A 26,120-nucleotide genomic window follows, 5' to 3' on the forward strand; every position below is an offset into this window, starting at 1 on the left:
GTTGTAGTTTTTGGTGTAGTTCCTTGGATAATCTGTACATCGGTGTTCCAGTTAACAAGACTATGGGTATGGGCGGGGGGTGGGGGTGGAAGGGATCCTGGTTTGTGAATTTTGGGTAATTCGTCGAAGTTTTGGATCTACCTGGTTTCATTGTTTGGAAATCTGTCTTGCTTAATTCTCCAGACTTCTGAAGTTTTTTAAGTAAGGCTGTGATTCGGTTCTCTAGTTGTGGGGTCGGGTCTATTGCCACCTGTTGGTAAGTATCAGTATCTGCAAGCAGTACATCCGCTTCTTCAATGTACTCTGTTCGGTTTAAAATGACCATCAAGCATCCTTTGTCTGCAGGTGGAATAACGATGTTTTTATCTTTTTTGAATGCTTCCCTTTCTTGTGCATTCAGTGCGTTTCCTTCCTTTGTCCTGCTTAATGTTTGTGCAACTGTCTGTCTAATGGTTTGCTGGGTTTCTTCTGTGAGTTTGTTGCCTTTCAGTGTTGTTTCTAATGCTGCTAAGAAATCTTTGTTGTCTGCTCCGGGAAGTTATAATTTAATCCTCTTAGAAGACAGCTTTTTCAGTGTCTGTTAAGGGTCAGTCAGATGAGTTTCTTATCCATGCTTCTGTGTTGCCTGTGTTGTTATTTTGTGTGAGTTTGTCTAGTTTTTTTTCTGCAGGTCTAGTTTTCTCGTTTTCTGTGTTTGCCACTGTCTAATGTCTATGGCTCGTTATACTGTCTCTGTTTATTCATGGTCTGTTGCGTTAGTGAGTAAGGTTTTTTTGTCACAAAATTGCCCGGTTTTATTTATGGAGTCTGTTGTGGGCATTGTTAATCATTTCTCAAAGCATTCTGTGGCTGTTTTGCGCTGCTATTCTTTTGACTAATGGGGTGTTAAGGGGAGGTTTGTTTTTAAGACATTTAGGTAGCACCTGTTTCCTTATGCATTCGTGCAGGAAGTACTGCTGTTCATAGATGGCGCCTACTCAGTTGGCATTGGTTTTCCATCTTCGGGCCAGTTTTAGCGTATTGTGCCCATAGGTGTTAGCACGTTTGGAGAAGATTTGTAGCTAAGGTTGAGGTCCTGGATCTAAGTTTGTTTGCTGAGCTGGAAGGTTCATTTTCAGATGTTTCATCACTATACTAGATAACATCATCAGTCAGCCTCTGGTGAATCACTCGTGTTATGGCCTACTTATTTGTTTAGGTTTTCCTGGGCCGAGCCGGAAGGTTCATTTTCAGACATTTTGTCACCATACTAGATAACATAATCAGTGAGCCTCCGGTGAAGCACTGGTGATATGGCCTGCTTTCTGTTTGTGTTTTGGTTTCCTTGGGTTGATGATGCCATTTCCTGTGGTGATATCATTTCCTATGTTGGTGATGTCATTTCCTGTTCTTTTTCTCAGAGGGTGATGAACTTATGAATGAACTTAAAAGACCCTATACAGACAAGAAGGAAAACGAACATCATTTATAAAATACCTTGCAAACGGGCAGAAAACTAGCCACCAAGATACATGAACATCAACTATCCACAAAAAGACATGACACACTATCATTAGTATCCTTACACACAGATGAGGAAAGACACCACTTTGACTGGGATAACACATCCATTCTAGGACAAGCCAAACTGAGACATGCTTGAGAATTCCTAGAAGCATGGCATTCTAACCAGAACTCTATCAACAAACACATCGATTTGGATCCCATCTATCATCCTCTGCGTGAAAGAGCAGGAAATGACATCACCAACATAGGAAATGACATCACCACAGGAAATAGCATAATCAACCCAAGGAAACAGAAAGCAGGCCATATCCAGCAGTGCTTCACCAGATTACGTTACCTACTATGATGACAAAATGTCTGAAAATGAACCTTCCAGCTCAGGAAGCAGACTTACATCCAGAACCTCGACCTGAGCTACAAATCTTCTCCAAACACACTGGTCATAGTGTGTTGCCCATAACCACATATCTGAATACATCAGTTTAGCACAAAGGATGTTTGATAAGAGCTCAATAGTTGCTGCAAATACTGGGACATCAGAGTCTTCACCATGTCAGATAATGATAGGTGATTGAGGATTGTATGGAAGGAACACCGGTAGCCAAATCTATGAATAATCATGGCCATAGTATGATAAGGTTCAAGATTAAACTAGAAGCAAAAAGCAATGGTGACAGTTTGCAAAGGAACACAGAATGATGAAAAGTGAGCCAACTGAGTTGTGATGGAAAGAAAATTTAGCATGCAGAACTGTGTAACTGGAATATTTTTAAAAAGGAGTCTGAAATGGTGCAAAATAAATTCAAACCACTAAAAATGTTGATAATAGGCTGGATCTCGGCTCTGCCCATCCACTCAGACAAACATAAAATAGGAAATGATCACACCATGTCAGTCATACAATGTTATGACTCCACTCTCCAGAATTTCAGAAGGTAAAACAGCACAGGAATCATCAGCTTGCCCTCCATTTTGAAATGATAATTAACAAGCCTGTCATTACCCAACTCATCTGTAACTTTTCATTGTCCACTAAGATATAATAAAGTATGTTTTATGTTTTGCAGCAGGTATAACTGACAGAGTACCATAAGGGCAGATGATCAATTCTGCCACTACGATCATGGCTGAAAATAGCAGCAGATCCTGACAGGAGAGCTGGTAAGATCAGCATGTTTTCGTGACTTCCTTTTAGTATTTTTTAGCTTTCAATTAAAAATTGAGAGATTCGGAGAACAGGTGGTCTTTAAACCTGTAATCGTGACTTTGTATTCTCGGTATTATCCTTCTGCTGTATAACATCCTAGACTACAGTCCTGATTGGTTGTGAATTCCCTTCCACCACAACCCTCCACCTTTAAGTGGTCTCCTTCCTTCTGGATGATTAATAATTTGCCACCCAACACCTGACTGGACAAGCTAATAGTGGCAGCATGGATGGAGGGGACTGACTGACCCTTTACTTTCCATTCTGCCTCCCCTACCTCATCAAAAATCATAAAGGTCAGGGCAACATCAAATTTTAGAATACCTTGAATAAACAAAGATTAGAAATTAATAAAGACAGAAGATTATATACAGGTATTATAAAAGATTATAATGATAATATAAAACATGGAAAAAAAAATGTCATAAGGAAATATATATGGAGAAAATTCCAAATAAATTAAATGGAAACATATTGTACAAACTTGAATTTGAATCATCCACACAACAAAAAAATGTTTAGTAGAAAATATTTCCTGGATCTGGAAACACCCACCATTGGAAACATCCTCCCTGCATTTACCCTGTCTAATCTTGTTAGAATTTTATAAGTCTCTATGAAATCCCCCCTCATTTATCTGAACTCCAACAAAAACAATCCTAACCTAATCAGTCAAGTTCGCCTCATACCTTAGTCCTGCCATCCCTGGAATCAGCCTGGTAAACCTTCATTGCACTCCCTCGAGAGCAAGAGCATCCTTGCTCAGAAAAGGAGACCAAACCTGCACACAATTTTCATTCATATCACACAACTAGCCAATATGCACCTCTAACAAGGTCGGATAGAACTTAAAAACCGAAAAGAAGAAATCAGGTTGTTGGGAGTGTTCTATGAGGCAAATAACAGGCCAGAAGAAAAAGAAGAGTAGATATGTAGGAAAATTTCAGGGAAATAGACTTCTTTTCTTGAGGTGACATTTGATTGGGCATGTTGATAGTGGCAAGGTGACATAGTGACTGGAGAGGATGACAAATTTCTCAACATTAATTGGGGTAGTCATAGTGTGAAACGTTTAGAAGGAGCAGAAATTTTGAAATGCATCCAGAAGAGCTTTTTAAGCCAGTATGTAGAATGCCCTACAAGAGGGTTCTAGATTTATGTTTCAATAATTAAGCTGGACAAGTGGTAAAAGTATCAGTGATGGAATATTTTGCAGACAGCAATCACAGCAATGTTGGATTCAAAACTGTTATGGAAAAGGACAAGGATGGACCTGAAATCAAGGTTCTAAACTGGGAGAAAGCCAATTTTAATAAGATCAGGTTTGATTTGTCTAGAGTGGACTGGAAGCCAATACTTTGAGATAAATCTGTTTCTGAACATGGGAAGCATTCAAGAAGGAAATAGGAACAATACAGGGTCAACATGTTCCAAAAAAAAAGGTGGCACCAACAAATCAAGGGAATCTGGATATCAAGGGGCATATTGGATTGGATAAGGAAGGCTAATGGCAGAAAATGAGTGCTCAAAACAGCAGAAACCCTATAGGAATACAGAATGTGCAAGGGGAAACTTAAAAAGGAAATAAGGAGGGCAAAAGAGGAGCATGAAACAATAATGTCAGGTAAAATAAAGGAAAATCCAGAATTATTTTACAAGTACATTAAGGGTAAAAGGATAACGAGAGAAAGAGTAGGGCCCATTAAGGAACACAGTGACATTTTGTGCGTCAAGCTGGAAGACCTAGGTAGGGTTCTCAATTAATACTTTGTGTCAATATTCACTAGAAAGAGTGATGATACGAGTACAGAAATCAGGGAGAAGGTATGTGACACAAAGAAATTAGCATCGATAAATAGGAAGTTTGAAGTTGACTGACAGATTTAAAAGTAGATAAATTTCCACAATTAGACGAAATATATTCCAGGCTGTTGAGTGAGATGAGTTAAAGTAGCGGGGATGCTGACAATAATTTTCAATTCCTCTCTGGCCACAGGAGAGGTGCTGGAGGACTAGAGGACAACCAATGTGCTACTGTTATTCAAGAAGGGAGCAACAGTTGAGCTAGCAATGTACAGGCCACTCAGTCTAACCTCTCCAGTGAGAAACTACGAGAAGCAATTCAGGGGGACAGAATTAATTGGCATTTGTAGAGGCAGGGATTAACAAAGGACAATCAGCATGGCTTTGTTCAGGGAAAGTAACGACTGACCAATTTGATTGAATATTTCAAGAAGTTGACCAAGTTGTCGATAAGGGCAATGTTTGGACTTCAGCATGGCCTTTGATAAGGTCTTGCATAGGAGACTGATAGCAAAGTTAACAGATCCAAAGAAATTTAGCAAACTGAATCCACAATTAGCTGAGTGGCAGAAAACAGAGGGTAATGGCTAAGTGTTGTTTTGTGACTGAAAGCCTGTATCCAGCGGGGTTCCACAGGGATCAGTCTTGAGGGCCTAACTATTTGTTGTGTATGTAAATGGTTTAGGCTTGAATATCGGAAGGTTGGTCAGTAAGTTTGCAGATTATACAAAAATTGGTGGAGTGTTAAATGGAGAGGAGAATAGCCTTAGATTACAGGAGGATATAGGTGGGTTGATCAGTGGCAAATAGAATTCAATTTGGATCAGTGTGAGGTGGTGTACTTGGGCAGGACAAACAAGGCAAGGGGATACATTATGAATGATAGGACACCGGGAAGCACAAAGCACATCCACTGGTCACTTAAGGCAGGTAAAGCAATTAAGACGACATATGGGATACTTGCCTTTATTAGCTAAGACTTAGAGTTTATGAGCCAGCTGATTATGTTGGAGCTGCATAAAAAGTTGCTTAGGCCACAACTAAAGTATTGTGCGAAGTTCTGAAATCCACATCATAGGAAGGATGTGATAACACTGGAGAGAGTGCAGAGGAGGTTACCAGGATATTGCGTAAACTGGAGTGTTCTAGTTAGAAAGAGGGATTGGACAGACTTGGGTTGTTTTTCCATGAGCAGAGGTGACTCAAGGGGGAACATGATTGAGATATATAAAATTATAAGAGGCATAGACAGGGTAGATGAGATGAAACTGTTCGTGGAAACATCAATGACTAGGGCATAATTTTAAAGTGAGAGGGAAGGAGATTTAGAGAGTATGTAAGGTTAATCAGTTTCACCCAGAGGTTGTGGGAATCTGGAATTCACTGTCTGTAAGGGTGGTAGAGGTAGAAACCCTCATAACACTTAAGACATATTTAGATGTACACTTGCAATATGAAGGCATACAAGGCTATGAGCCAAGTTTTGTGCAGGTGCACAGCAGTAATTTTTTTCTAGAAGAAAGTGAGGACTGCAGATGCTGGAGATCAGAGCTGAAAACGTGTTGCTGGAAAAGCGCAGCAGGTCAGGCAGCATCCAAGGAGCAGGAGAATCGATGTTTCGGGCATGAGCCCTTCTTCAGGAATGAGGAAAGTGTGCCAAGCAGGCTAAGATAAAAGGTAGGGAGGAGGGACTTGGGGGAGGGGCGTTGGAAATACGATAGGTGGAAGGAGGTTAAGGTGAGGGTGATAAGGTGAGGGTGATAGACCGGAGTGGGGGTGGGGGCGGGGGCGGAGAGGTCAGGAAGAAGATTGCAGGTTAGGAAGGTGGTGCTGAATTCGAGGGTTGGGACTGAGACAAGGTGGGGGGAGAGGAAATGAGGAAACTGGAGAAATCTGAGTTCATCCCTTGTGGTTGGAGGGTTCCTAGGCAGAAGATGAGGCGCTCTTCCTCCATGGGGCCCATGCAGGTGCCCAAACCAAAGGAGTAGCCATGGGCTACCTCCACACACATCATTTACTGCATCCGCTGCACCCGATGTGGCCTCCTCTATATTGGGGAGACAGGCCGCCTACTTGCGGAACGTTTCAGAGAAAATCTCTGAGACACCCGGACCAACCAACCCATGGCTCAACACTTCAACTCCCCCTCCCACTCCAACAAGGACATGCAGGTCCTTGGACTTCTCCATCGCCAGACCATAGCAACATGACGGCAGGAGGAAGAGCGCCTCATCTTCCGCCTAGGAACCCTCCAACCACAAGGGATGAACTCAGATTTCTCCAGTTTCCTCATTTCCCCTCCCCCCCACCTTGTCTCAGTCCCAACCCTCGAACTCAGCACCACCTTCCTAACCTGCAATTTTCTTCCTGACCTCTCCGCCCCCACCTCCACTCCAGCCTATCACCCTCACCTTATTACCCTCACCTTAACCTATCGCATTTCCAACGCCCCTCTCCCAAGTCCCTCCTCCCTACCTTTTATCTTAGCCTGCTTGGCACACTTTCCTCATTCCTAAAGAAGGGTTCATGCCCGAAACATCGATTCTCCTGCTCCTTGGATGCTGCCTGTCCTGCTGCGCTTTTCCGGCAACACATTTTCAGCACAGCAGTAATTTGCCAAGTTTTACTCAACATGTCCCAAACATATGACCCCTAACATCTCAAAAGACAAGAGAAACATGCACATGGATAAACTAACACCTTCAAGTCCCCCTCCAAGTTATTTAACATATTAACTTAGAAATGTATCACCATTTCTTCATTGTCACTCAGTTAAAATTCTAGAACACACCATCTCACAACTGTGTGAGAGTACCTTCATTTGAGGGACAAAGCAGTTCAAGAATTCAGCTTATATCTAAAGATAGGCTATAAATATTAGCCTTTTTTACTAGAGATGACACCTACATCCTTTAAATTAAAGAACATAGCATTAAGTTCTGCAAGTGAATGGATAGCCCAGAGGGAAAAGTCTGTTTAATCTTACTTCTTCTGGGAGATTTTTGATTAAAAATAAATGAAAACATCAAAAGAAAAGTAGCGGCATGGTCGCACAGTGGTTAGCACTGCTGCCTCACAGCGCCAGAGACCCGGGTTCAATTCCCGCCTCAGGCGACTGACTGTGTGGAGTTTGCACGTTCTCCCCGTGTCTGCGTGGGTTTCCTCCGGGTGCTCCGGTTTCCTCCCACAGTCCAAAGATGTGCAGGTCAGGTGAATTGGCCATGCTAAATTGCCCGTAGTGTTAGGTAAGGGTACATGTAGGCGTATGGGTGGGTTGCGCTTCGGCGGGGCGGTGTGGACTTGTTGGGTCGAAGGGCCTGTTTCCACACTGTAAGTAATCTAATCTAATCTAATCTAATCTATCCTATCCTATCCATCAAGTCTATCTCATACGCTTATGCAACTAAACACCATTATATCCATTACCTAGCCTAATGGAGAGAGGCAAAAAAATGGGCAAAGAAATCAATGTCATTTCAAAAAATACTGGGCAATTACTCGTAATCCCAAATACAAAGGAAACCACAGGGTCAATATAACACTTAACATGCCTTCTATCTTTTGTATTCTGTGATATCTGCCAGAGGTAGAAGCACTTCAGCTCCTTTTAAACACTTATAAAGAATTCTGCAAGAGCAGAATTTTGTTCTGTTTGTTAAGAACCCAGTGCAATAAGAGAAATTTCCTGGCACATAAACAAATTCTGTGCTGTTGTTAAGCAATATCCTCATCCACTTGAAATACCTAATCTATGAAACTCAAATAGTCTCTCCATATGTACACAAACTAGTTCTTTTGTTATTTTAATCACCAGAAACAAATGACTTCAAAGTCTATGCTTATCTAGAATAAAATGATCTAGCATGATAATTGTGCTCGCCAAAACATTTAAGACTAGGTCTCAATCTCATAATCCTCCAGTAAACATCTGTCATGTCACGACATTATACTCCACATGAGGGAATCTAAACTGGACTACAGGATTCTAACTGAAGCCAAATCAAAGTGGTATACAAATATATTGTAATGCTCTTTCATGTGTATGACATCAATGAGCTTTATTAGCAAGACTGGCATTTGTTACTCATCCCTAACTGTCCTTGAGAAGGCGGTGGTGAACTTTTGTGAACCACTGGAGTACATTTATCTGTAATCCTTAGATATCACAGATGTTAACATCAATTCTGACTTATCACCCTTTAGTTTCGTATCTACAAGGCACAAGTCAGGAGTGCAATGAAATAGTCTCCATTTACCTGGATGAGTGCAGCTCCAAAAACACTTAAGAAGGTCAACAATCCAAGCCAAAGGAACCTGCTTGATCAGCATCCCATCCACCACGTTAAACATAAATAAACCATGTAATTAGCACTCACTTTGGTAGTTAGGCAAACATTTGGCTTTTATAAAGGGAAATAATGCATTTTGGTCATTTTCAATAATCATGTCAGTTACACGTACATATTCTAATATGTTTGAAACCTTCATAAAAGGTTATTTTATATACTTACTTTTAACTGCCGATCAATCATTTGGATCTTGACTTTGATCATCTCGTTCTCCTAGAGACACACATTACACTGAATTTGCATCCCTTGCAGTTAATGAGATGCATTTCATTATCATTATATTATTGAAAGGATGCAATTTTTATAGCATTTTCCCTTCAGTATATCCAACGAAACAATTATCTCTAGACTTTTCCAACTGAAATCTGTTCTCATGAAAGCTGGTACATTTATTTTGATAATTACTCCTGCACAGAGTATGGTATCAGATCTAATAATAAAGTCATTATGAGCAATTAAATGTTCCTCAACATATCCAGCTCATTGCAAAATATTAGATCAAATACATACTGCATCCTCCTTCCTTGTTTAACATGCTGTGCCAAGGTACATTCTTGCAGAAACCCATTTTGAAACTGACCTACAATCTAACCATTTTAATTCAGCATAATTAGTATAATCATTCGCTTCCTTTTTTGCAGAAGTTGCCTCAATCTATGAAAGCATTTTGTTAAACAAGTTGCCAACCCCACCTATAACATTTTTTAAAAATCAACTGTCTACATTTTCTCTTGGCAATTTTCCTGATGTTGTTTCAAAAATATAGACTACTGACTAGGCTCATAGGTGTTGGTTATCTGAAATTACCTCTACGAAATAGCTATAATTTATGGCAGCATTCAGCAACATGGATCAGCAGACTATTCATTTCCAAGAGCAGCGAAGGTCTTGACCATCCTCATTCCCATTTTCATACTTCAAGTTCCAAAGGGGTCAGGATAATAATAATTGGCCGAGTCTACTTCTTTCCTTCTTGAACCACAGGTGACTGAAGCCCACAAAATGATCCATAAGAGACATCAGCCTCCCAGGTACAATACCGCAAATATTCATCCACTCTGATCTTGAAATCTACTGTAGAAGTGTCTCCTCTTTCTTTGATTTTCAGATGTTCCCTGTCAGAATGACACTCCTATTCATACCACTTCATCGCCATTTTAAACTCTCCTACTCCCTTTTCTTATACAGTATCTAAAACTTCTATTAATTATCATGTCTTTTATTAACAATAACTATATCCAACTTCTCAGTTGAATCTATATTGCATTCCCTCACCTTTAAGCCTCAGAGTAACCACACAAATTGAGAAGTTGCACATTGGGAGTCAAAATCAATTAATTTCCATGCCCAACATTTGAAATATATAAAAGATGGTAACTGAGCTAGTAAGCCAGTAAGTTCCTGATTTAAAGGTTTAGAAATAATAAGTCATCATTGCTCATTATCCTTTTGAATATATTCAGAATTAAGTGCATTAATAATACTTGAATGAGATTGCCATTGTAACTTGGCTGTCTATGATGATCTCCTGGGAAAATGACAGCAGATTAGAATGGGACAGTAAGTGCACCACAGAATGTTTGGGCTGCTTTTGCCCACTGTTCCTTAGTGGAATCTCTTAAATGAGATGGGAGAAGGTGACTATTGACCTTGTCCTACAGCATTCCTTTAATAGCACTGTTAAGAAAATGTTTAAAAATATCATCTTCATACACAATCTGAGTAATATTGCTATTCAATTTGTTAAACCAAAGCATTTTTTCAGAAGGTATTCAGCAATAATATTCTAAAAAATGGCTAAATTGGAGATATGGGATTCAAGGAATGCCAAATAAATACGTCCTTCAAAAATAAAGGATTCCATCAATCATACATAAGAGATAGCGGTCTCTTTTTTTCTGTCAAAGTACACATATAGTTGAACAGTTCACTGAAATAAAATGCACAGTAGCCCTAGAATATAAATATTATGGCCCTGATAATATTTGAAGAGACACAAAGTAGGAAGGGAATGAGGTAGCAGCTGTGAAGATAGAATTATAGCAGTTTTCTAATAAACCTAAACAACGATGCTTTGACACATTTCTGGAGGAAGTGGGACTTGAGCCCAGACCTCCTCGCTCAGAGGTCAGGACATTACCAGTACACCACAACAGCCCCAAGCCTAGAAGCATATGCTGAAGTCCTATTTAATTTTCAAGGTAACTATTTGACATTTTATCACAACATAATTTACTATAATGCCAACCTTAGATTAATCAGGTTACTCACATATATCCAAATGAACCTTTCAACTCAGCTGTGTGCACATTGGAGCTGAATTTTCCATGACTCAAAAATTAATTATTTTAGGCAGTCTTTTGAAACTGGATGATCAGTAGTCATCTCTTCAGCACTGAAGAGTCAGAAGCTGACCTTTCAATCATGGTGGCACACATTCTGCAACTTTTCAGCAGCTGAACTACTATTGCAGAGGGGTCCCCAGCCTGCAAGTAAAGCTGAAGCGAAGCAGAGCAGAGCAGCAAGGATGGCCTCTACATCTGACAGGAACACTGGCCTCTCAGCTGCTGCCAGCTGGAAGTTTAGGCCCCACCCTAACTTTCAGTTGGTTAGAGGACATACAGTCGATATGAAAATAATGTTTCCACCAGCAGGAGAGACTAGGACTCATGGGCTCAGCCTCAGAATGAATGGACAAGCATTCAGAACTGAGACGAGAAGGAACTTCTTCAGCCAGAGGGTGATTAATCTATGAAATTTATTGCCGCAGAAGGTTGTGGAGGCCAAGTCATTGACTGTATTTAGAACAGAGATAGTTAGTTCTTGATTGGTAATGGGATCAAGGGTTCTAAGGAGAGTAGGGTTGAGAAAGATATCAGGTGTAATCAAATGGTGGAGCAGGTTTGAGGGGCTGAATGGACAAAATTCTGCTCCTATACCTTTTGGTCTTAAGGGAAAATTCCAGGAGAGCACCGTCAGTCAATACCTCTTACCCGGCCATCAAATTTGGTAGCTCTGCGGGCACTCTCTTCCACAGCCACTTTTGATAAAAGGAACCTGTGATAGTAGGAAATTGTATGGCAAACCAGAGCTTCAGCTTTCAATGGCTGTCAGCTGCCTTGCTCCTCCCTCATGTGGTCTAAAAATTCAATGTTTTATGAAGGACTAGTATGGTTCAGAAAATGTTCACTGGGAAGTATTCACTCTATAGCTTTCTAAAATGGAAAAATATTCACACAAGGCAACATTGCACCTTAATAAACAGGAATGCAATTGTAATGGTGCTCTGTTTAATAAGCTAAATGAGCTAAAAAGGTCTTGACTCAAATGCTTGCCACAAATTTCCCAAATATTGGAGTGCTCTTGATCAAGGAGAGTGAGAACTCAACCCAAAGGAATAGTCTGAAGAAATGAAAATATATAGAGTAAATATGCAACTGTGAGAACTTAACATATGAACATTTTGTTATTGATAAGATCAATGAAACACCAGTTTTTGTACTGAAATTATAGACCAAATATTGTCAATGTAAAATGTTATTGAAATTACTAACTTGTGAAATGTACTTTCAATCAATTTCACAATTTTCATGTGATAAGATTATAGTTTTAGATGATGGTCTCTGGAAAATCATAGGTTTCTGGTTAAATTAAATCAAATCTCTCTGTCATTTCTTTTAACCAGTCACAGGTGGCCTTGCCTACAGTTCAATTATCTGACAGAAATCTTTTGCAAGCACTATTTAACGGAAAACCCACTACTTTTTCCAGAGTTTTGATGAATTAAGTTAATAAATAAGCTTAAGGAAACAAGTTAAGGAAATAAATCCAAACGGAAGTTATCAAATGATTCAAGTCATACAAGTAAAATGATCACTTTTGCTTACCTCTGTTTCAACCAAAATACTGTCATTAACATCTTTGCAGAGGAGAACTTTCACCATAAATAATTACTGCTATCCACTTCAATAGAACAGCATTCAGAAGTAAAATGAAAAACACCACAGTTATATTTGTGATCATCTATTTGCAGCACAGGACATGGAGCATGTAGATGTGTTAAGACTACTATATTCAGTAAACCACACACAGTTAGGAAACTTGTACTCAATCGATGAGGCTTTTTACAACACAATCTAAATTCTCAATTTTGAAGGTTTGCATTTCAAGGCAAGGAACATATCTGCAACATGAATGTATATTTCAATGAAAATCTAAGGTTTGTTTTATCAGTTGAAAATTGCTGGGCTGAATGCTTGTGCTTCAGGAGATGGGATGCTTCTCATCATTTGAATTCCAGCCCCAGCATCAAACACACTCAGATTAGTCATAGCACCTAACTACTCTTTTTCTTTAAAATAATTCACCCCAGCTCCAATCTAAGCAGATCATCCAAACTGTGGGAATATAAATGTTTCTCCCTAAATGAAATGCTGACACAGCATGGGCAGGACTTTCCCTGGGGTCTATCAATGTAAAATGAGAGTAAGAGACTGGCACTATGTGGGAAACGTTCAACACAGTGCCACAAAACAGATCTGAGAGAAAAAAATATAGCTCATGGAATAAAAGAGACAGTGGGTGACACAATTACAAAATTGGCCGTATAATAGAAAATGGAGTAGTGGTAAATGGATATTTTTCAAATTGGAGAAAGATTTGGAGAGGAATTCCCAGTGGTCAGTATTAGGGACCTTGCTTTTCCTGGTAAATACTAGTGATGTAGACCTTGATTTGCAAGGAACATTTTCAAAACTGGGAGATGACATGAAACTTAGAAGCATTGTAAATTGAGAGCAGACATGTAAAACTCCGAAAAGACGTAAACAAGAAAGCAGACGAGTGGACAGATAGATGACAGATGAAGTTCAATGTGGAAAAGTGTGACAGTATATTTTGATAGGTAGTATTAAACAGGCATACAATGTTTAAGGAGATTCAAGACTAGACAGAGCTGGATATGTATGCATGTAGATCACTGAAATTGGCACAGCTGGATGTCAGGGCACTTAATAAAGCATATAGTAGTCTGGGATTTATTAATAGGCATAGAGCAAGGAGGTTATGCTGAACTTATATGAGACATTTGGTATATTTCAGCTGAAATATTGTGTACAATTCTACCACATCATAGATCGGATGTGAATGGTCTGGAGAATGTACGGAAGTGGTTACAAAATTGGTCCCAAGGATGAGAAATATTAGTTATAAAAATAGATTGGAAAGGTTGGGACTATTCTCTTTGGAAAGAAAAAGACTAAGAGTTAGTGTGATAAAAGTTTTTAAAATCACGAGAGGCCCGATAGATAGGAAGGAACTGTTCTTGCTCAGAAAGAATCAAAATCATGGGCACAGATTTGAAGAGGTTTGCAAATTTGATGAGAAGAAAAAACATTTTCGCACAACATCCAATTCAGATCTAGAGTGCACTGCCTAGAAGTCTGGTAGAGGCACAGACAATTGAGACATCGAGGAAAACATTGATGACTATTGAAGAGAAACCATGTGTAAGGGTATAGGAAAAGGCAGGAGAATAGCATTAAGTCATAATGTTTGTTGAGGCACCAGTGCAGACATTATGGCCTCCTTCTGTATTGTAACAATCCTGTAATTCTGTGAAGCATCAGTGTAATTCTTCCCGGAACAGCCAAATAATGATCAGTGATAGGCTCGCCATCCAACTAATTTGGTTGTCAGGCAGTCAGAACTGAGATCAATCAGAGGCCTTCCAATTTGAAAGGAACAAGAGACTGTGATGGGTGAATAGGGAGAGGATAGTTCAATATGTAAGTGCACTCTTCTCCAATAATTTAAAATTTAAATCAAAAAAGGACTTTACTGCCAGGCCATCATTATGAGGTGTGAAGGCCATCATTATGAGGTCCAAAGGACAACCTACAACTGGCGGCAAGGTGGCACAGTGGTTAGTACTGCTGCCTCACAGCGCCAGAGACCCAGGTTCAATTCCCGCCTCAGGCGACTGACTGTGTGGAGTTTGCACATTCTCCCAGTGTCTGCGTGGGTTTCCACCGGGTGCTCCGGTTTTCTCCCACAGTCCAAAGATGTGCAGGTCAGGTGAATTGGCCATGCTAAATTGTCCGTAGTTTTAGGTAAGGGGTAAATGTAGGGGTATGGGTGGTTTGCACTTCGGCGGGTCGGTGTGGACTTGTTGGGCCGAAGGGCCTGTTTCCACACTGTAAAGTAATCTAATCTAAGTAATCTAATCTAAACTGCTGCAACACTCAAGCAAACAGGAAAAAGCCTCAAGGTTTGTGTAGAGCACTGGCTCCAGTCTGTCACTAGGAGCAAGATTTTGGCCTTGCATACAAACTGACCTCTTCTACCTCCAGGAACCGAAAGGCTATCTGAAAATTCAATCAGTTTTCTTTAATTGACCTTGTGTGACCTTTAACAAGCTATGGATCAGTGGTGCTGGAAGAGCACAGCAATTCAGGCAGCATCCGACGAGCAGCAAAATCGACGTTTCGGGCAAAAGCCCTTCATCAGGTTTTTACCTCTTTAACAAGCTATGTCAGTTACCCACCACCCTACTGATCTCTATCTCTGCAAAAATGCCCTATGGAGAGGTGAAATGGAACACTAGGCTGACCACTTTTAGCTCTTGCCTGCCTCCAAACCTAGCTCCAATGGGAACTTTAAAAAGTCCATGTTTGATGATGGGCCATGGAGATTTGAACTGAAGCTATTTTAGTGTACTCCTGGGGGAAAAAGAAAAGTTTGAGGTCAGAGCAAACATTTCTGTCTAATATCTAGGATGAATTCAAACTCAAATCCCAAGAGTAAAGGACCAATTTACTAAATGACTGCACTGCTTGGATAACAACATTCCAATGGAAAGATGACAGAAAATTACTGAATCATTCTAAGTTTCTCTGCAAGTTCCTCCGAAGCATAATTTCAGAACCATATCAAAAGCACAATTAAACTATTAATAGGATGCATTTACTTTTGGCATTTGCAAAAAGAAAGAATTTGACTGTATGGCGCCAATTCAAATTTTCGATGATATCTCATGTCTGATGACATCAGGCCTGGTGTCTGTGTGATATATTTCTGAAACAATGGCGTTGAGTTGACGGTACTACATACAGAGGCCAGACACAACTCAACCCCTAGATTAAGGAGGATAAAAATGAAGGGGTAGTTAACTGCAGTCAAGTGGGTGAGTAATGAGGATTTTGTTTAGTGAAAATAAATTGTAATGATATATTCTGCTACAAAATTATGTAATTCATTAGATTTGCACTAAAGGTGGATGTAATTATAAATAAACATTTAAAATGTAAACTCATTTAATTTCAGTTCATTCATTTCATTTGTTCCCACAAAGATGTTCATAATTCTCTTCTATATTTCTTCAAATTGGTGAAACCCAGATGATATCTATTCAAACCACATAAAATAGTTCAGGTCTGCTGCTGTATTAGTGGAATACATCTGCTACTTGTCAACGCTACAAATTGTTTTTGCACTTTGAATTTATTCACATTTTAAAAATTCTAGTCCCTGTTAACTTTCAGTGAGAATGGAGTTTACCAATAAATAACAGGAAATGGTTCTAGCCATTTCCAATTAGTTTTGGATAGTGATGCACTGTGCAGTTATCATGATTAATTGATCAGTTAACTGTAGGCATTTGGAAGTCCTTTAACTATAGATTTTAATGAACTTCAGACTGTACTGCAAATTATTCATCTAAATATTTTAAGAGGCATGCACTTGATTTTCACTGATTTTATTTAACATATTTTGCTTTAATGGCCTATGGTAAAATTCATTTTTTCAGAGAATTCCAAAACATAAATAGAGCTTTACTATTGAACCAAATAGAGTAGTTGCTAGAAATTTAAAATAAAAATGTAAAGTGCTGGTAATAATCAGGCAGTATCTGTGAAAAGGGATACAATATAATAATTGGGCCAGATGGTCATTGGAGCAGCATAGGCTGGAATTGGGTGTCAGCACAATGTGGAATCCCCAGTGCAGCTGACTCCACAGAATTGCCTGTAAAATTAAAACTTCTTATGGGCAATTCCCTCTAGTTCAGCATCCTCCAAAAAAGTCCCTCAAGGACAGAGAATTTCTGAGGTTTCGAACACATTTAAGCTTAAAAGGTACCCACAAAAATTTAGAAAAATCTTTGAAAGCCTATTCTAACTTCTGGACAACTATTAAACTAAAACCCCAACTCACCCCAGTGACAATTTTGGGAAGGAGGTAAAAGCAAGCAAAACAGGGTCTATTCCAACTTTCATCTAGAATTGGAAAAGTTCATCTATTTTGCTTCCAATTTCCACCCCGTTTTCACCTTCACCTGGTCCATCTCCAAATCCTCCATTCCTTTCTTTGACATCTCTGTTTCTATTTCCGGGGATAGTGGGCATCCAATATCACTACAAAACCATCATCTCCCACAGTTAGCTGGACTATACATCCTCACACCTTGCTTCCTGTAAACATTCTATTCCATCCTCCCAATTCTTCTGTCTCCACTGCAACTGTTCCGACGGTGCCAACATCGACAAGGGGGCCTCTGAAATGTCCATCAGGTTCCTCAACCGAGGATTCTCCACCACCGTAGTTGACAGGACCCTCAGTCATGTCCAACCCATCTCCTGCACTTCTGCCCTCAACCCTTCTCTTCCCTCTCAAAGAAGCAATAGGGCCTCCCTCATTCTAAGCTCCAATCCCACCAGCATCCACATCCAAAGGATTACTGGATGCCATTTCAGCCACCTCCAGAGGAATGCCCTTACCAAACACATATTCCCCTCCCCTGCCAGCATTCTTCAGGGACTATTACCTCCAGGACACCATGGTGTACTCCTCCCCTACTTTGCTACTCACAATGTGGTCTTCTCTACTTTGGGGAGAGAAAGTGCAGACTGGGTGACCACTTTGCAGAACACTGACAATCTGTCCATAGAAATTATCTTAAGCTTCTGGTTGTTTGACATTTTAAGAGACCACTGCGTTCCATGGCCAACATCTCTGTCTCAGATTTGCTGCAGTACTCCAGCGAAGTTCAGCACAAGCTCGAAGAACAGCATCTCATTTTCCCCTTGTGAACTCTACAGCATTTTGGACTAAATGCAAATTTCAACTATTTTAAGGGTTGAACACCTTCTCCTGTGTCCTTACCTTAACACCCACGCACCAGGCCCTATCATCACATGGGATAGCATGACAAACAACCCATTGTCAGCTATTAATGGCTCCCATTAGCAGCTATTCATTCTCGCAAGTTGACCTTTACCCAGTCTGCCCAACTGTTTCTCTCTCTGTGCTCCATTTTCCTGTCCTCCTCTCCCCATCTCATCTTCAGCTGTATACCAACCTTCTCCTAGCAACTGAAGAATGGTCAGTGGACCCAAAATGTTAACTCTGCTTTCTCTCCGTAGATGCTGCCAGACCTGCTGAGTTTTTCCAGTAATTTTGGTAGAAACATAACAGGTTTGTGCTGCTTCGATTGTTTAGCTTGCAAAGGTTTTGATAGAACTTTTTTGCATAACTTTCAGCAAATGGCACAAAAGTTATTAATTCTAATTGTTCTAGAAATCTGATCGTAAATATTGATTCTCCAACTTGGTTAGTAAATGTACAGCATGTACAAGTTATCAATTGTGTGAACAAAGTAAGTAGATGAGAGTTCTTCAAAATGTTACAAATTCTACTTTGTATGAATTGCAATCCCTGTGATCACATGTAACATATCACAACTACATGACTCTGCAGATTGCCAACCAATATTCTTTTGCACAGTCAACACAATAAATATCAGTTGTTGACCCTCACATTCTGGCCATTATCCTATCCAATCACTAGCTTCTGTTTTGCCTTTCCCAATCCTCTACTACAGTAACTTTCACTCATTTCCTGACTGTTCAGGTCCCCCAGATAGCATTTAGCACTTAACTGTGAGACATCATCACAGCAGCCAGACCTCTAAGTCTTCTTATAAAACAAAAATACTGTGAGGCTAGAAATCTGAAATGAACCCAGAAAGTGCTGGAGAAACTCACTAGGTCTGGTGACATTTGTGGAGAGAGAAAGAAAGTTAATTTTTCAAGTCCGACTTGACTTTTCATCAGAATTGAGAGATTGGGAAATGCTGTGTTTCTGCTGTAGACAGAGTGGTAAGGAAGAGCAAGTGCAGGCGCCCACAGCAAAAAACCATGACAGTGTTAATGGTGGTGTAAAAGAGACAGGGGTGTAAAATGGGTGCAAATGATAGCTGTGAAAAGGAGAAATGGGCCCACTCAGAGGAAAGTCATCAAGATACAGCAATGGGGAGTTATGTCACTTTCATATCAAAGCCGCATTGTCCTCAGTGACTGTCTCGAGCTCTGCCTTAACCCACATGGATTCCAACTGAAGTTCAATCTTTCATATCTCAAATCTACTCAAGTTTACAGGTATTTCCAAGACATACAATGCTCCCTACCACATTCTGAGATCCACAGTCAGTGCCATGTGCCATAACATGCACACTCTTGACCTTTCTATCCATCAGCACTGCTTTACACTATTTCAAATCCACCCCAGTCCCAAGTTCCATTTTCTCTTCCTTTAGGGTGTTAAGGAATGCAATCTTCAAAAGCTCACAGGTATTCTTGTCTCTCTGGATTCTTCCTCCTCTTTTAGATTAGATTAGATTAGATTACTTACAGTGTGGAAACAGGCCCTTGAGCCCAACAAGTCCACACCGACCAGCCGAAGCGCAACCCACCCAGACCCATTCTCCTACATTTACCCTTTCACCTAACACTACGGGCAATTTAGCATAGCCAAATCACCTGACCTGCACATCTTTGGACTGTGGGAGGAAACCGGAGCACCCGGAGGAAACCCACGCAGACACGGGGAGAATGTGCAAACTCTACACAGTCAGTCACCTGAGGCGGGAATTGAACCCGGGTCTCTAGCGCTTTGAGGCAGCAGTGCTAACCACTGTGCCGCCCACTTCTCTACCTCCAACTCTAACTCTTCTTTTAATTGCTCCTCCTGCTGTGTTCACAATACCTTCTGATCTTCCCCTCTCCAGTGCTGAGCACAGATCATTCAGAAAGGACTTACACCTTTACACCCACCCTCAATGAATTTAAGGCACAATATGACACCGAACCCACTTTCATCGCCTTTATCTCAATGCCCACTCTTTGAACAGGAATTGTCTCCATGATACACAGACCATTTCATCTGTCTCCAATGCTCCCCTTTTCCCATCATCATTTGATCTCTTCATCAAGAACTGTTGAAGTGACATCAGCCACCTTAATTTCTCACCTCTCACACACTTAATCTGTCTCCCTTTGAATATGCTGCAATGTGTTGTGTCAAGTCTAACCCTGACCTTGTTATTAAACCTGGAGAAAGTGAGGACTGCAGATGCTGGAGATCAGAGCTGAAAAATGTGTTGCTGGAAAAGCGCAGCAGGTCAGGCAGCATCAAAAGAGCAGGAGAATCGACGTTTCGGGCATAAGCCCTTCTTCAGGAATAAGGAGGGTGTTCCAAGCCTGCTTGGCACACCCTCCTCATTCCTGAAGAAGGGCTTATGCCCGAAATGTCGATTCTCCTACTCCTTTGATGCTGCCTGACCTGCTGCGCTTTTCCAGCAACACATTTTTCAGCTTGTTATCAAACCTGTCAACCTTGCAAAGACTGAGTGCTAGCTCTCAAACACTTCCTCCTATGTTTCCCTGGATCATGAACCCCACCACCAAACATCAAACTGTTATTTCCAACACAGTCAATGACCTAATCTATTCTGATCTTCAAACATCCCCTGCACAGCTTTCTACCTCATAATGAAATAAACCTGTAGAGCCCCTTCTATCTCTGTCCCAAGATTCACAAACAGTACTGCCCTGGCAGAGTCACTACTGCCCTATTGAACTTATTTCTTCCTATCTTGACTCAACCCTGCCGCTCTTGTTCAGTTTCTTCCCACTTGCATTTGTGATTATTCTGATGCTTTATGTTGGGTCCATAATTTCCAGTTTTCTGATCTTGGCCATGTTCTTCTCACCATGGATATATAATCCCTCTAGACATCCGCCCCCATCAGGATGATCTAAAGTTCTCCGATAGTTCTTTTAAAAAACATGGAGCAAAATCGCTTCCATCCACCATTAACCTCCCGAGCCTGGCTGGGCTCATTCTCACTTTGAGATCAGTGAAAAGAAAACTTGTTCAATTTTTTCAAGTCAAAATAATGGCTGATATAACACATAACCTGAGGCCTGATATGCCTGAGCAACGGCATGAGGAGAGGTGCAGAGCACGGCATTGGTAATGTTGTGGAAGAATCACTCAATGTTCTATAAAAAATTATCAGGAGACGCAGAAAATCCCTTACAAAATTAAACTTTAATCATGCAAAATCAAAGCTGTGGCAGCCAGAAAAATGTCTTCCCTGACTGCCCGCAATTTCTTTGTTCTGCTCCAGTTTATACAATTTGTTGGTCCTGCGCTTATCGGATAACATTAGCATAGCCAATCATGCCGGTTTCATTTATCTTTCTAAACTAATTATCGTCTACCACACTGATTCCCTCCATCACACTTAATCTATCACATTACAACACTATCATCTTCAGCATTAGCTCATCCCCCAGTGATTTAACTAACCTATCACAATGCACTACTATTATCTGTTACTGGAGCCCTGTAACTTTATCGCGGCCATACATTGCAACACTAAGTTAACAAAATGACTGCCATAGTAACTTCCATAGTAGCAAGGGCAGATGGATGGTTCTCAACTAGTCACCTCTTTCCCAATTCTAACTTTCACAGTCAGGAACTGAGTGCCTTTAAATGAGGGGCCGATCCTGGTACCCACTCCTCACCCACCCAGGGAGTCGCAAGCAGCCAAGATACACTTAAATGTTCTCAGCATAGGGAGCTTTCATGTCACTGCTAGGTTAATACCAGATGTGGTGGGGAAGACTTTTAAGTGGGCATTAATTTTCCAATGAAGGCCTCAATTGGTAGTGGAACTGAAAAGCTACCCCAGACCTTTCCACCAAGAAATTTATCAAGGTGGAAGTAAAAGAGAGAGAGAGAGAGAGAGAGAGAGAGAGAGAGAGAGATTTAAATATTGTGTTTCTCAGAATAAAAGGTTGGAGATAGTTAGTCACCACATCCGAAACGTTAACTCTGATTTCTCTTCACAGATGCCGCCATACCCGCTGGGCTTTTCCAGCAATTTCTGTTTTTGTTTCTGGTTTACAGCATCCGCAGTTCTTTCAGTTTTATCCAAAATTATGAGGGTTTGAAGGAGAGTCAGAGAATGTTACTGAGTCAGATATCAGTGAAAGGACCCCATGGCAGCTTATAACTCAGAAAACTGTGGGTAAACTGAAGAAAATCAAAATGAATTGATGAATGTTGTGGGGCTTTGTACAGAAAAAGTGAAAGAACCCTCAAGACAAGGACATAATTTTAATTTTAGGGCTTCTCTTAAAAGCTACTGCTTCCATTCGTACTAACCCATCCACTATCTTCTATATGTATGTTGAGATATGAGGTCAAACTGGATTAGAATAACTCATCAATGTCCTCAATAATTATCAAATGTCCATTAAATCAAAAGATGCAATACTTAAGGAAAGCATTAATATTCTAGAAACTACAGTATCTAAATTTCATATGGCAACGAAAATTCATTTGAATTCAAAGTTGTTTTTACTTAATAGACACATTTCTGCTTGTAAAAAGCCATAACTTATGACTTAGCTTACAGATTTCCATCACATATTTACAATCAGGTGGTTATTACCCATTTGCTACATCTCAGATCTCAACCTCAGATTTAAATTTAACAATTGACTGAGTGTTCATGACAATAGCATTCATGAAATGTTTATCACCTCATACCTCCTGAACAAATGCATCTTTAGATTAGAGATTCCACTTTCATTTGCAAGTAATTAATGATTTCTGTGATTTCAAGATTCCCGGGCTTCTCATTAGTTCCTTTGTTGACACATTTTAATTTGTTCTCTTTGTTACACCCACCCCTCTCTCCCACCCCTTTTTGTAGCCACATTGCCATCCGACTACTTTGCACTTACCCATATCTCCCATAATTAACAATGAAGTTCCACTTGTTTCCCCTTACCCCTCACAGCTTATTCCCCAGTCCCTAGTACTCTCCCATCTCCCCTCACATCTCATCAAGACAATTGTACCATTCCCCCCCTACCCTTCTTGTGTCTAGTCATTCCTCACCCCTTTGCACCACCATGTTTCCTCTTCCCTCTATCATGGCCTCCTTCTACAACCTTCCCCAAGTCAGCCATGTTGGCTATGTGAATGTGGTAGCATGACTTCTTGGTTGCTATGCTATTACACTGTTGGTGAGGGGCAACAGTAATTTGTCAATGCTTGGCTGGGTGCACTGTAGTCTTTTAAAGATGGTATAGATGGAAGGGATGCTGGACTTTAACAGATACCCAGTGAGTAGTGAGGTGCCCTGAGAACAATGTGTGGTAAAATAGAGCTGTAATTGATGTGACGGATGCCATAGGAGCAAGTTGAGAATTACCGAGATACATTTGGTCAGATAAAGCAGGGAAATCTCATTGAGCCTTGTATTGGGCATCTCTGACGCAACTCATGCTTAGCTAAAAATATGTAAGTTTCAGCCCACAACAGAGTTAAGCCAGTAATTATGTTTTTTTTTTACACTTGAAAGTATAGGCTTTTTATTACAACCATGGACTATTGCAGCATAATTCTTTCAGTTAATGACTGGGCATTTGCATTTCATTTTAAAAGGTACTGGTCTCCATCATGATCACAAAAGAAAAACAAAAATAATGCAGGAAATTCTCAGCATGTCAATCTTTCAAATCAATGGTTTTTCAAAGTGAAAAGGCATCAAACTAAAATATCCCCACTGAATTTTCTCAGTATTTTATATTTTTTGTTGTATGTGTTGCAATCTTTTTTCAATGTAAGTAACAAATAACTGATATTTATGTATGTGAAAAAATGTACTTTTTATTTAGAGTGAAATATACTTAAATGAAGAAAAAACTTATCCATCAGTATCTGTGAAATAAAGTTTTATTAAAAGAGCCTTTCTGTACATAAACTGATTAAAATAAAGTTAAAAATCACACACCACCAGGTTATAGTCCAACAGGTTTAATTGGAAGCACACTAGCTTTCGGAGCGACGCCCCTTCATCAGGTGATTGATCAATCACCTGATGAAGGAGCGTCGCTCCAAAAGCTAGTGTGCTTCCAATTAAACCTGTTGGACTATAACCTGGTGTTGTGTGATTTTTAACTTTGTACACCCCAGTCCAACACCGGCATCTCCGAATCATGATTAAAATAAGGGATACATTCAGTGAGAAAATGTACAATTCCTTGCACATCATCATCAAGTGACAATACCAAGTGTTCCTAGGTCAGGCATACTGTAGACGTGCCAAAATGCAAGGCTGCATCTGCATTATTCTTTAAGTGTACTTCAGTAGCAAATGCAGAGAAGAGTTTGTATAACCACTTGTGTGACACTTCCCAGTTCCCATAATACTTATTCATGTGGCCTCTCAGCATGAGGATGTATTAATTGATGTGGAATCTGAAAGGTAGTTCTGGACTACTGGATCATTGTCCACTGACAGCTAAAATAAGGCTGCCTAAATGCATTTCACTTGCAGTCATAAGAGCTATCACAGATAATTATGGTGGCTGCTCACATTTTGTAAATTTGTCTCACATATCTAAGTATGTTGAATCCAAGCCATATCACCAATGAGGGCTTAGAAATTGCCAATTAAATGTCTACCGAACTAATGCATTTATATTTTGTGTTATCAATATTGCAAGGACCCGAGTTAGTACTTTTTAATCTCTGAACACATACCTCAAATTAATGGTTAACGTTTGCTCGTCTGATTTCAGCAGATCACCTACAGCAAATGTAGCAGAGCCCAGGAAGCTTCGCTGCAATGCAGAAAAAAATGTTTTCATTAGTTTCAAAATCCATAAGCATGACAGGTTCCACAATGTCCGTACATCTGTCTTAACTTACGAAATAGCATGAGTGAAGGAGGAAACAGCTGGATAGATGTATTATCCTGTATAATTCACCAGGAGATCGCTGACACAGTTACCAATAACACTACTTTTTTCTAGACAGCAGGCTACCTTTTTTCATTAAAACCTTAAAAGTTAACAAAAACTCATATGGTATAACACTAGATGAGTAATAGAATTTTAATATTTTATTTGATGTAGCAAAGATAAAGATATGTACAAATAGGTAGGTGGTTTATATCAAAAAAGTCATCTGTCTAAAAAGTTGGAGAATTATATTTTTCAGTCTTAGACATCAATTTTCTTTACTAGCATCTCTTTGTCTGCAAGTGCTGGAGTCCTTGCAGACGTACTTTCTCCATAGCTGCTGGTATACCCCAGTGCTTTCCCAGCTGCTCCTCTATCACATGCAAGCCTAGGACTCAAGTAGGTTATTCAATTAAGGACACCATTGCTGCTAATTTGCTTTTTATACCAACAACTAGGTCTGTCTTTCAATAGGAGTCTATGTATCAGGACCACAATTGAGAAATTTTCCTTAAGGCCAGTAACAATGACCAAGCTGAGAACAGTTTTCTCAGCAGAGAATGAGGTTTGAATCACAAACTCCATTAATTTGCACACTGCAGATACTCACTGTTTAAATTAGTTGAGCTATCAGGGTTACCTTCCTCAGATTACTCAAATAGCAAATGTCCACACAGAGCTTCAATATTCTGGCTTATATTGACAGGTAAGCCTCAGGTAGCTGTTTTTTTTCCCATTTGAAGTGTGTCTCCTATATTGATAAGAGACCCTCAGGTGACATTGTGGAAAATATTCATGGACTGCATTGAAATGTCAACTTCAACAAAAGGTGACAAACCAGATGTTACCAGTTCAGACTTTGTGAAATTTAGCAATATTCCACAGCAACAGCATGGTTTAGATCATTGTCTTGAGCTAAATTGACACTCAACATAATGCGAAAACTAGTGCTATACATCCTAAATACTAAAAGCTGGTATAGCAGGTTGCAATTCTTGCTTTTGAACTCCATACTGTCCAAAACTAATCAAGACTTGAAAAAAATGTCCAAAATCCAATCTGCAATTTCAGATTGACATGACTGCTCTGTTACTAATTTATATGATTATAAGTGAGGCAGAATCAGGAATGTTGTAAGGAAGATTATGT

The 26,120-nt window shown here is 40.0% G+C and overlaps 1 protein-coding gene across 11 annotated transcripts in view; it reads right to left on the reverse strand.

The window, feature by feature from the left end:
* inpp4b (inositol polyphosphate-4-phosphatase type II B) overlaps positions 1-26,120 on the reverse strand; it is a 969,352-nt gene that overhangs the window by 311,464 nt on the left and 631,768 nt on the right. For all 11 annotated transcript variants that reach the window (XR_006309059.2, XM_043674147.2, XM_087980071.1 and 8 more), the window contains one exon: positions 24,772-24,851. Coding sequence is in view for 10 of the 11 variants with exons in the window: in XM_043674147.2 (XP_043530082.1) it covers positions 24,772-24,851 (80 nt within the window). In the remaining variant the exon portion in view is untranslated. The remainder of the gene's footprint in view (positions 1-24,771; positions 24,852-26,120) is intronic.

The sequence above is a fragment of the Chiloscyllium plagiosum genome, unplaced genomic scaffold (genome assembly GCF_037043375.1).
Source record: "Chiloscyllium plagiosum isolate Xiang-an unplaced genomic scaffold, Cpla_swu_hap1 HiC_scaffold_36, whole genome shotgun sequence".
In the NCBI taxonomy this organism is placed as follows: Eukaryota; Metazoa; Chordata; class Chondrichthyes; order Orectolobiformes; family Hemiscylliidae; genus Chiloscyllium; species Chiloscyllium plagiosum.